Source organism: Hibiscus syriacus, unplaced genomic scaffold, assembly GCF_006381635.1.
Source record: "Hibiscus syriacus cultivar Baekdansim isolate YM2019G1 unplaced genomic scaffold, ASM638163v2 tig00111851_pilon, whole genome shotgun sequence".
In the NCBI taxonomy this organism is placed as follows: Eukaryota; Viridiplantae; Streptophyta; class Magnoliopsida; order Malvales; family Malvaceae; genus Hibiscus; species Hibiscus syriacus.
The window spans coordinates 363365-376127 of record NW_024063203.1 but is presented as its reverse complement, the minus strand read 5'-3'; the positions used below and the strand labels follow the sequence as shown (position 1 = coordinate 376127).

Here is a 12763-nt window from a genome sequence, read left to right as displayed (position 1 = left end):
CAAACCGATTCAGACCGGTCAAACCGGTTCGAATCGGTTGAAACCGGTCAAACCGGTCAGAACCGGTTAAACCGGTTTCCAGCAGCCACTCGCCCTGCGGCGGCGCGTGTGGCGCGTGAGGCGTCCTCCGGGGCCCTAAAAATCCCGGAAAATTTTCTAAAAATTATTTTGAGCGATTTCAAGATACTTACAACGATCGGTTCAAATTTTTGAACGGCGGAGAGCTCGATTTCAAATCGGCCGAATCTTTGACTGCACCACCTCCTCACGCGCCGCCGTCTACGGTGGACAAGGTTGACACCGGTGAACTCGGAACGGCACAAGGAACACGATGGTGCGGGAGGTGTCGTAAACGGAGCAACGATCAGCGGTGAATTTAAGATTTCCTCGGCGATAGAGCTAACAAAACCGTCGCTACTTTGACTGGAAATTCCCGACGTTTGGCCGCGTTTCGCTTCAATTAATTTGAAGGGTTTGTTCCTCGCTCGATGATGAACACAACGGTGGGTTTAAAACGATGATCGGAATTTGGACGGCGTCGGAATCGGAGTTGGAAACTGCGTATGGGAAAGGAAAATTGGGAGCATTTTGGTTCTGAAAATCAGAACCAAATGTACGCTTATAATCAAAGTTGCCGACAGTTTTAGGGTAAATTCAAGGCTTGGTCCTTGGATTTCCTTCACTTCTAAAATGGCCTATAAACTCTCATAAATTTTGATTTAGTCACCAACAATTTACCAATTTTCACAATTAACCTCTAAAATTTCAATTAAATATTATTTTGTAAATATTCGGGTTGTTACAATTCTCCCCCTCTACAAGAAATTTCGTCCTCGAAATTTACCTTATGAGAATAGTTGAGGAAACTGAGCCTCCATTGACTCTAATGTCTCCCAAGTAGCTTCTGAGGGGCCTCGATTACTCCACTGAACTTTGACCATTGGAATTCGTCTATTCCGAAGAACTCGTTCATCTCTCTCCAAGATCTGAATGGGCTCCTCTTCATATGACAAATCAGGTCTCAACTCTACTTCTTCAACCTGAATAATGTGACTTGGATCTGGACGGTATCTCCTCAACATTGATACATGAAAGACATCATGAATACGACTTAGCTCAGAAGGCAACTCAAGCTGATATGCAACAGGTCCTACCCTTTTCAAGATACGAAATGGTCCAATAAATCTTGGACTCAATTTACCCTTACGCCCGAATCTCAATACTTTCTTCCAGGGTGAAACTTTCAAAAAGACCCGATCTCCCACTTCAAACTGTATATCCTTCCTTCTTTGATCTGCATAAGATTTCTGCCTATCAAATGCCTCTTTCAGACGGTCACGGATTAATCTGACTGTGTCCTCCGTCTCTCGCACTAACTCAGGTCCCAACGTTTTCCTATCACGCAACTCAGTCCAACAGATCGGAGTGCGACATTTACGCCCATAGAGTGCTTCATAGGGTGCCATACGAATACTGGTCTGATAACTGTTATTGTAAGCAAATTCAGCCAACGGCAAAAAGTTCTCCCAACTACCATGAAAATCGATTACGCAACCCCGCAACATATCCTCCAGAATCTGAATTACTCTCTCAGATTGACCATCAGTTTGTGGATGAAATGATGTGCTATAATCCAATCTTGTTCCCAAAGCCGTATGTAGCGCCTTCCAAAATCTTGAAGTAAATCTCGGATCTCGATCAGAAATAATAGACAATGGAACACCATGCAATCAGACAATCTCTGAAATATACAATCTCGCCAGCTTGTCCAAAGTATAATTTACCCGCACAGGAATGAAGTGAGCTGACTTTGTAAGTCTGTCAACAATTACCCAAACTGAATCTTTTTTCGAAGGAGTCATAGGTAAACCGGTAACAAAATCCATAGTAATACGCTCCCATTTCCATTCAGGAATCTTGATAGGCTGTAACAAACCTGATGGATGTTGATGTTCTGCCTTAACTTGCTGACAAGTCAAACACCTAGCCACAAAATTAGATATGTCTTTCTTCATCCCAATCCAATGATACCTCTCTCTCAAATTCCGGTACATCTTATCTCCTCCGGGGTGCATAGCATATGGACTACTATGAGCCTCAGTAAGGATAGTTTGCCTCAACTCAGCATCATCAGGCACACAATATCTACCTTTAAAACATAAAACTTCATCCTGATCAATTGCGTAATCTGAGTTTGTCCCCTGCTCTACCTGCTCAAAGATGGAAAGCAAGGAGCTATCAAGGGGTTGTTTAGCCTTGATCTCATCAACCAAGGTCGGCTTAACTTGCAATTCTGCTAATAAAGTGCCATCGTCATATAAATTCATCCTGGCCATTAAAGATCTCAACTCCGATATCGTCTTTCGACTCAAAGCATCCGCTACAATGTTAGCTTTACCAGGGTGATAATCAATCACACAATCATAATCCTTCAGAAGCTCTAGCCAGCGCCGTTGTCTCAAATTAAGCTCATTCTGGGTCAGGAGATACTTTAAGCTCTTATGATCCGTGAAAATATAACACTTTTCTCCATAAAGATAGTGTCTCCAAATCTTCAAGGCAAAAATCACTACTGCTAACTCCAAATCGTGAGTAGGATAATTACACTCATGCGGTCGCAGCTGACGGGATGCATAAGCCACTACCTTACTTTCCTGCATTAAAACACAACCAAGTCCTGAATGTGAAGCATCACTATACACTGTAAAATCCTTCCCGGACTGTGGTTGAATCAACACCGGTGCTTGAGTCAAAACCACCTTTAATTTCTCAAAGCTCTCCTGTTGTGCCTCGCCCCAATCAAACGGCACATTCTTCCTTAACAACATTGTCAAAGGAGAAGCAATGATCGAGAAGGCCTCAACAAAACGTCGATAATAACCAGCCAAGCCCAAGAAACTGCGGATCTCAGAGATGTTCTTGGGTCGTTTCCAATTTATAATAGCCTCTATCTTACTGGGATCGACCTGAACACCTCGTGCAGAAATAATATGCCCCAAAAATGACACTTCTTGAAGCCAAAACTCACACTTGCTTAGTTTGGCATATAGACGATGCTCTCTCAAAGTCCGTAGAACGATTTTCAAATGCTCGTCATGCTCTGCCTCAGTACGAGAATAGATCAGAATATCGTCAATGAAGACCACCACAAATTGATCCAATATGGTCGGAACACCCAATTCATCAAATCCATGAAAGCTGCAGGAGCGTTCGTCAAACCAAAAGGCATCACTAAAAATTCATAATGACCATATCTAGTATGAATGGCCGTTTTTGCAACATCAGATCCTTTAACTTTCAATTGATAATACCCCGAACGAAGATCAATCTTCGAGAATACAATAGCTCCTCGCAGTTGATCAAATAAGTCATCAATCCTAGGTAGTGGGTATTTATTCTTGACCGTCATCTTGTTCAACTTCCGATAATCAATGCATAGCCTTAAATACCCATCCTTCTTTTTCACGAACAAAACTGGAGCTCCCCATGGTGAAGTACTATGTCGGATAAATCCTCGATCGAATAATTCTTGCAATTGGACCTTCAACTCCTTAAGTTCCTTTGGAGCCATGCGATAAGGTGCCATAGAAATAGGTGAAGATCCCAGATAAGTCTCAATCTCGAACTCTACCTCTCTATCAGGAGGTAACCCAAGCAACTCCTCAGGAAAAACATCAGGAAACTCGCTAACTGTACGAATCTCCTCGATTGTGGACAATATACCTTTAGTGTTCAAAATACAGGCAATGAACGTCTCATATCCCTTTCGGATCATACGATCAATTTCCATCGCTGAAACTATATTGGAGAGATAGCCACGCCGTTCACCAATTAACACAACAGTCCGACCATCTGAAGTCTTCAGAGTAGCCCGCTTGTATTCGCAATCTAGCTTTACCTTGTGTTTATTCAACCAATCCATTCCAAGAATTAGATCGAACTCCTCTAGAGGAAGCTCCATAAGATCAGCGAGAAAAATTTCTCCCTGAACCTCGAGAGGGCAACGCCGAAATACTTTATTCACTAATACCGCTTGTCCTACTGGACTCGTAACTGTAACAGTATTTTCAGTGTTCTCTATCGGAATCTAAAGGTTTCGAGATACTGAGCTCGATACATAGGAGTGAGTGGAGCCATTGTCCAGTAATGCAAAGTATGGGATAGAATAAATAGTAAATGTACCTGCAATAACCTCAGGCTCATCTCTGTCATCCCGACGTCTAGTGGCATAAACCAAGGCTGGCTGTCTAGCCTCAGAAACTGTTGGCCCTCTATTTTGCTGAGGTCGAGCTCTACTGTCTGTCCTGGACGCTGAACCACGAGCCTTTACTTGGCTACGATCTCTAATTGGAGTATGTACTGTAGTCTGAGAACGCACATGAGTCTGGGTAGCGATCCGCTCAGACGAAGCTAGCTGAGGACAATCCCTCCGAAAATGTCCACTAGATCCACAATGAAAACATGCTCCGGTCTTCCTGTAACACTCTCCCGTGTGCCGTTTCCCACAAAAGTCACACTGAGGCACTAGAACCGGAACCGAAGAACCACCTCTACTAACAGCTGAAGGTGATGATACAGTAGGCCTGAAGCGTGTATTGCTCCTCTGAGGGGCTGAAGTACGAGTCCTCTTACCGGAATGTGCGGATGATTAAGTAGGGCCAAAAGATTTCCTAGATCGATCCTGATCAACACGCTCTCTACTAGAAGCTAACGCCTCCATCTCCTCAGCATCCTTGGCTCTGCTTACCAGCACATCAAAAATCTCATCTTGAAGGGCTACCACCTGCCTACGTAGCTCGTATCTGAGTCCAAAGGAAAATTTACGACATCGATCTCTCTCGGTAGGCACCAGACTGATTCCATACTTTAACAATTTCAAGAACTCTATCTCATACTCTGAAACAGTCATGTCACCCTGAACCAAGTCCTGAAACTGCTGTCGTCTCTGGACTAAGTAGCGCTCACCCAAGAATCGGCTCCGAAAACGCTCCTTGAAGAAATCCCATGTCAAACGATCGGTAGGAACACTACCGGTCACTGACTCCCACCATGTGTGGGCATTGCCATCTAACATCGCTACTGCCCCCAAATATCTCTTAGTTGAGTCCAAACCCAACTGATCCATGCGTCTTTCTGTATCCTGTAGCCAATCTTCTGCTTCAGTAGGAATTCCTCCAAGCTTTCCTCCAAAAGTCCTGACCCCATTAGCAATTAGAGTTTGCGAAATAGGAACCTCAGATACAACACCAGCAGCTCTGACTGCTCCTTGTATCAACTGCAGAAACTGTCTAATAAAAGTCTCATCCAAAGCAACTCCGGTAGATTTTGGCTCAATATCGGTCGCTCCTATGATCGGTGTAGTCATGCCAATACCATCGGTAGGAGGCAAATTCGTTGGGGTCGAAGGAGCAGGATCACCTATCGGAGGTGGGGGATCTACTCGTATCTCATTGATCGGATCTGCAAATCTAGCCACTCGACCTCGTCCACGGCTAGTTCGACGACCACGTCTAGCACTCATTTTTGGTGGATCTCAAGTTTGCTACAGAAGATAAAACTTAGGGTTAGATAAGCACTTGGAGTCTCGAACACAGTTAAAAATTTAATAACTTTATGACATGACCTTAGTAACTCGTTTTGTAAATATTTCAAAATCGTATTTTCAATTTGGACTCATACACAGTCCGAGGTTTAAAAACCAAAAGCTCTGATACCAATAAATGTAACCCCCTAGACCCGGCCTATGCGTTTCGACTAAGTCTAGTGGATCACATTATGATTCTTTAAGACATTTTTCCGAAACCGTTATTCAAACAATGTAAAAATCACATTATAAATGACATGAAATTATAATAAATCATACTATCAAAACCTAACTTGTAAATATAATACCAATAAGTAATAAATTAATTTAAAACATATCTTAAAAATCAAATCACGATAAATCGAATAGTAATAGTAAAAATGTCATCATATTAAAATCCCATACTTTAAAATAAGGTCCATGACAACAAAATAAAGTCAACTTGCAAGGTAAAAACATTACAATCAGATATACTTCAAAAGATATGTTGATCCTCCAAGTGCTCAATCCAGGGTATCTAACCAACAGTATCTGAAAGGGGAAAAACATTTTCGAAAAGTGAGCTAGGCTCAGTGTGTCCCAATATTACCATAAAATCACTATAGGTACACTAAACATATCATAGTCCAAAAAGTCTCATAAAATTATACTGCAGTAAATCTCTTTAAAAAAACGTTACCCTAAGGGAACATCTTAGGGCCTGAGAGCCTACCCAAGATAGATTTCGGGGCCGTGAGGCCTACCTAAGAACACATCTTAGGGCCGCAGGGCCTACCCGAGAATGATCTCAGGGCCGCAAAGCCTACCTAAGAGTCACATTAGGTCCGTAAAATTTTCCAGCTTGATCAGAGCTGTACTTTATAAATTCATATTCCAAAAATTCAATTGCACCGTGTTATAAATTCCATAAAACCATAAACATGGTAATTCTATACCATTTCAAAACAAATATCAGATAACAGTCATAATCCATAAATCATCACATTAAATCGGTGTATCAACAATACGGTAACCAAAGAATTCAGTGTACCAAATATTAAAACAAATAAAACAGTTCAATAATAAATAGGGAACACACCTCGATAATAGTTCAAATCGTGGATCTACTGATTGCTGGTTTCACCACGCTCTGCTACAGTTTTCGAACCTAATTTATAATATCACTATATTACTAATGGGTAACATAAATAAATCTCTAAAATCATAAAATTTACGAGTCTTACGAGTGAATACTGGTATACGTGGTTTAACTGATCTAGAAGAACTGGGTCGAGCTATCGAACGATCCGGTGAGTCTCGTGCACCTTCAAATAACAATAATTTATCAGCCCCAAATCTTACTTAATTGTTCAAAGCTAAAATTCTTAAGTATCTAAGCATTTTCCGAGTTTGACTATCAATTTGGGGTATTTCGAGTCTGAATTTGGCCAAACGGATTGTGGAATCGGAATCAAGACGTCGAAAAACATAAAGTATGACTTTCCGAAAATTTAGATTCTTGGTCAAAGTCAAAGTCAACCACTTTGACCATCGATTTGGAGACCTTCGGGTTTGAATTTGGTGAAACGGACTGCGGAAATGGATTTGGCACGTCGAAAAATATCAGGATAGGTATACTCGGAAAATATTTACGGTCGTTTAAGGGTCGGTCAAAGCCATTTTAAGTTTTGGTCAAAGAAAGTCAACGGTCAACGGTCAACGGTCAACGGTCGGGTCTCGGGTCGGGTCAACGGTCGGGTCGGGTCAGACCGGTCAAACCGATTCAGACCGGTCAAACCGGTTCGAACCGGTTGAAACCGGTAAACCGGTCAGAACCGGTTGAAAACCGGTTAAACCGGTTTCCAGCAGCCACTCGCCCTGCGGCGGCGCGTGAGGCGTCCTCCGGGGCCCTAAAAATCCCGGAAAAATTTCTAAAAATTATTTTGAGCGATTTCAAGATACTTACAACGATCGGTTCAAATTTTTGAACGGCGGAGAGCTCGATTTCAAATCGGCCGAATCTTTGACTGCACCACCTCCTCACGCGCGCCGCCGTCTACGGCGGACAAGGTTGACACCGGTGAACTCGGAACGGCACAAGGAACACGATGGTGCGGGAGGTGTCGTAAACGGAGCAACGATCAGCGGTGAATTTAAGATTTCCTCGGCGATAGAGCTAACAAAACCGTCGCTACTTTGACTGGAAATTCCCGACGTTTGGCCGCGTTTCGCTTCAATTAATTTGAAGGGTTTGTTCCTCGCTCGATGATGAACACAACGATGGGTTTAAAACGATGATCGAAATTTGGACGGCGTCGGAATCGGAGTTGGAAACTGCGTATGGGAAAGGAAAATTGGGAGCATTTTGGTTCTGAAAATCAGAACCAAATGTACGCTTATAATCAAAGCTGCCGACAGTTTTAGGGTAAATTCAAGGCTTGGTCCTTGGATTTCCTTCACTTCTAAAATGGCCTATAAACTCTCATAAATTTTGATTTAGTCACCAACAATTTACCAATTTTCACAATTAACCTCTAAAATTTCAATTAAATATTATTTTGTAAATATTCGGGTTGTTACAATTAAATAATTAATTATGTTATAACATAGTAATTTATATCAAAACGATATCATTTTTTATCCATATATAAAACTAAAATGAGACTCAAAACAACGTTATTTTAGATTCCTAAACAAATCAAACTTATACAATAAACAAAGTTTGTTTTGGATCTCTATAAAAATCTATTTTTTTATTTTCTTGCTTTTTCTTGTTTCTTTCTTTCGTATATTTTATTTCTCTCAACGTGAACCAAACTCAAATCTCATCTATTCTGTCAATCGTCGTTATGACCACCACTTATTAGTGTCACTAGGTCGATGAATCTCAAAATTTCTCACTAAACCCATCTCACCTTTTGAACACGAGTCTAGTGTATGTTTAACCAAAAAACAACCCAAACTCCACAAAATTGATGTTTGAAAACTTCAATTTGTTGAATCGCCACAGTCCAACAATAATATTGTTTTACTAATATTTCCTTCCCTTACAAATAGTTCAATTTAATTTCTAATAGGAACTCCACAAAAGTCTAAAAAATTATCCTAAACTTCCAGCTTTCTCTTTCATTAATCTCAATATAAGACTATTAGATCATCATGGTTTTGAGATATATTACTCTTCTTACTGACTTTTTTACCATTTGATATCTTGATTCATCATGGTTTTGAGATATATTACTCTTCTTACTGACTTTTTTTTACCATTTGATATCTTGATCTGACCACTAGAGCGTTGAAGGTGAAAACGAGTTTATGACCGAAAATGGGTTATGAGTTTTATATTTTGATTAGCATTTAAGATTTAGGGTTTGATTATGAGTTAGATTTTAGTGTTTACTTTAGGTCCTATGTTTTGAGGTGAAACACATGTTAAATTTGGATTTAAGGAATCAAAATAGGTCAATATAAAACTCTTGAGTCTAATAACTGTCGACTACGACAGTCAAAGCGATGATTAATCTAAAAAAATAATAAAAAAATGACAAGTTAGCACGCAATTAGAGATATAAACGGTCAAGTGACTAAAACAATGGTAATTTGAACGTTCAATGATTGAATTACAATTTTCTAAATTTTAATGACTAAAATAGGAGTGAGAAGAAAGTTAAATGACGGTTTGTGTAGTTTACCCTTTCTATTATATCAACAAACACTGTGTCAAAATAAAGAAAAATTTACAAAGTAAAATTTACATACAAATTATTTACCATTATAATAAAAAAAGTATTTACTATTTTACTTGTGATTATTATTGAGTAAATATGTATAAATACATCCCTTTTTTACTCATTAAAAACCTTCTAATATAAGTACTAGTCAAACCCATCACGTAAAATAAAATAATTAACATAAATACATATCATATATGGCAACATCTAACAAAAATCTCTTTATATTTCCTACCATTTTGTCCGTTTACTACGTTAAACTAATCCTTCTTATCAACGTCATCATCGGATTCCATTTTCATCCGACGCCAAGGAATCAACTTTATAAAAGAAAAAGGCCAAAAAACCCTAGTCCTTTCCGCACCATATATATCCCCCCATTTAAGCTTTATATATTTATCATCTCCAACTTCTGGTTGGTATATGAGTTTTCATGTTGGTGTGGATTATTTGTCGACCATGACCATCGTCTTCCCCGAGTCTCTCATCTTCTTCAACCTAATCGACCCTTGGCCTTGTTCTTCTTCCCTCTTATAATTAGGGTTTCTTTGCTTTTCTAGTGTTTTTCCTTTTTCTTGTTCTTTTTTGTGGAATAAAGATGGGGAGTGGAGACAGAAGCTTTAGGAACTTTCATTTACACATACCTCACCTTCATCATCATCATCATCATGGGAAGAAGCAGTTCAGCGATGTGCCGAAAGGGTGTCTGGCGGTCAACGTCGGATCGGAAGGCGAGGAGCAGCAGAGATTCGTGGTGCCGGTCATGTACTTCAACCATCCCTTGTTCATGCAGCTGTTGAAAGAGGCGGAGGAAGAGTACGGGTTCGATCAGAAGGGTACCATTACGATCCCTTGTAATGTACGAGAGTTTAGGAACGTGAGGGGCTTGATTGATAGGGAAAACTCCCTTCATCACCATCACCATCATCACCATCACCATCTTGTTGGGTGTTTTAGGGTTTGATGAACCTTTTTTTTTGCTGTTGTGTGATATTCAAATGAACAACAACAAAAAGTAAGTGATTAATGGTTTGTAAGAGGCAATCCCAAGTCCAAAACCATGAAGAATTTGAATTCGATCGTTGTACTTTACGAAAACTAAGAAGCTAGTCCCGGTTTGTTGATAAACAAAAGAATTTGAACTGCTGGTGTTCGCTGATTTTCATGTCAATAATTATAAATCATAGTAAAGCATGATGGTTGGATTCATATAAATCATAGTGAAGGGACCGATTCATTGATTTTCATAAAGTAGAGGGATGGAATTCAAAATTTGACATTTTTCCTTTGCTTTTGATTTCTTGTTGGTAGAACCTTCTTAGATGTGGTTGGTTGAAGAGGGATGGATCCATGGTGATAAAAGGACGATGCCATGATGACGACAATCGTTGCTTACAAATAATATCGGCTAACTTTTAGTTCTTTGTTAGGAATTCCGTAAAGGAAAAGTAAGAAAGTAAATGCCTCTTTCCTTTATTTATTCTCTTTCTTTTCTTTTTCTTTTCGGTCTAAAAGAGGAATATATTGATCAATAGAATGGTGATAGGTGTAAGAATAAGCTATACATAACCAACAATCAATTATATAATGGGATGAGACATTGAATTCCTTAACTGAAGTTAGAAGTTCGAAACCTGACTTGTGAATGGAGTAAACTGTATTGGGGGTCGATATTGTCTCTGTAATACCCGATCCAAATTAGTCGATCAATAAATTAAATATCATTTATTCTGTTCGGTTAGCTAAGTTATTTATCGTTATTTCGTTATATTCTCTTAAGTCATGAGTTTTAGACCTACAAAGAACATTATTTTTTTTCCCTAGAATGTTAATGCCATATGTTATGATTAGTGTAGTTCTCAAGAATTGGGATTTAAGGGTTTAAAGTTTAGGAATTAATGTTTTATAATTTAAGTAGTAAATAGATAATAAAATTCAAACTTTATATAATTTTTGTATCAAAATATTTTCACATGTTTACACATATATATATATTTAAAAATGATATATAATTTTATATATTATTAATAAATTAAATACTAAAATGTTAATATATATATATATATATATTAAACTTTATAATAATATGTCAATGTCCAATTCATTGATATTTCGTATCATATTTATGATGATTTTAACATGTTTTGCATCATTTTTTTAATAATATGATTATTTATTGTGGTGTCTATTTCAGGGTCTTGATGGCATGTGGCATCATTAGAATAGACAAGAGGTATTGGTAGGGTTCGTTGTCGTTTCAACTTATTTTATTAATTGAAATATTAACCTTACATATCACATCCTATTTCTTAATAAATCATAATAATTATTGAGAGTCGTATATATATTTGTAATATTTTCAATTTTTAACTTATTTTTTATTGTGGAAAAATCTAAGGCTCGATCATGTTAAATTATGATAATATTTTAGGTGCAACTCATTTTATTATTAAAAAATATTAACATTATAGATCGCAACTTGTTTCTTAGTGAATAATGTTATTATTGGGCTTAACATTATTTTTTATATATATTCATAACATTTTTAACTTTTAACTTATTTTCTTATCATGGGAAAATCCAATGCTCCATCAGTTTAAACTTTGATAACATTTTAGGCCCAACCTAAATTGTTAATAGCATTCCTAACATTTACCATTTATAACTCATTTTCTTACCATGTATAACATTTTAGTACAACCTGTTATGTTACTATAACGGATAACTTTTTTGATTTCAACTTATAATATTTTTGAGTAACGCTTTTGATCTATAACTTTGTTTTATCGATCACGTCATTTACTAGTTTTGTTTTAGACGCCTTACAACAAAACCTCCCGAAAAAAAAGCCTCTATGGTCATAAACATTTGGGGGCCTTGGACTTATTCTACATTGAATTTTAAGTGATTCCAACATATCAATTTAAGGATTTTGAGAAACCTGTAGAGTACTTAGATGAATGTATCTTCTTCACATATAACAATGAGTATTCAATCCGAATCGATCCTATAAAGGTCATAGATTTTTCATCTAAAATTTAGATTCGAGATATATCAATTTTTTAAGGATGTGAGTAAAATTTAGATTCGAGATATATCAAAATTTTTAAGGATGTGAGTAAAATTAGATTTATGGTGAAAGTAATCGACTCAATCTAAGAATAATGGTATTATTAATCTTTATATATAGAGATAATTATTATAATATCTCTCTGTATATATATTTTTAATTTGCACACACATTTGACCTAATATATGTAAACAATAAAAACGTTGTCACCGTTAGATCGAATCAAATATTGATTAAGACCTTAAAATTTAAATGAATGGAGAAAATCGGGATATCTAACATGTTTTTTTATTAATATGAAGTGATTATAGGATAGTATCTATTCGAAAGACTCTCAACCATTCGATAATTAACACTCAAATACTCCTGCATATGTCATCCTAGAACCTGTAACCTCTA

The 12763-nt window shown here is 37.8% G+C and overlaps 1 protein-coding gene across 1 annotated transcript; it reads left to right on the top strand.

Moving 5' to 3' along the window:
* Positions 1-9708: 9708 nt before the first annotated feature.
* On the top strand, positions 9709-10780 carry LOC120172429 (auxin-responsive protein SAUR32-like). The gene is made up of 2 exons (XM_039179883.1): positions 9709-10130; positions 10606-10780. Exons 1-2 carry the CDS (start codon positions 9893-9895, stop codon positions 10614-10616), a joined length of 249 nt encoding a protein of 82 aa, XP_039035814.1. The 5' UTR covers positions 9709-9892; the 3' UTR covers positions 10617-10780.
* Positions 10781-12763: the final 1983 nt, after the last annotated feature.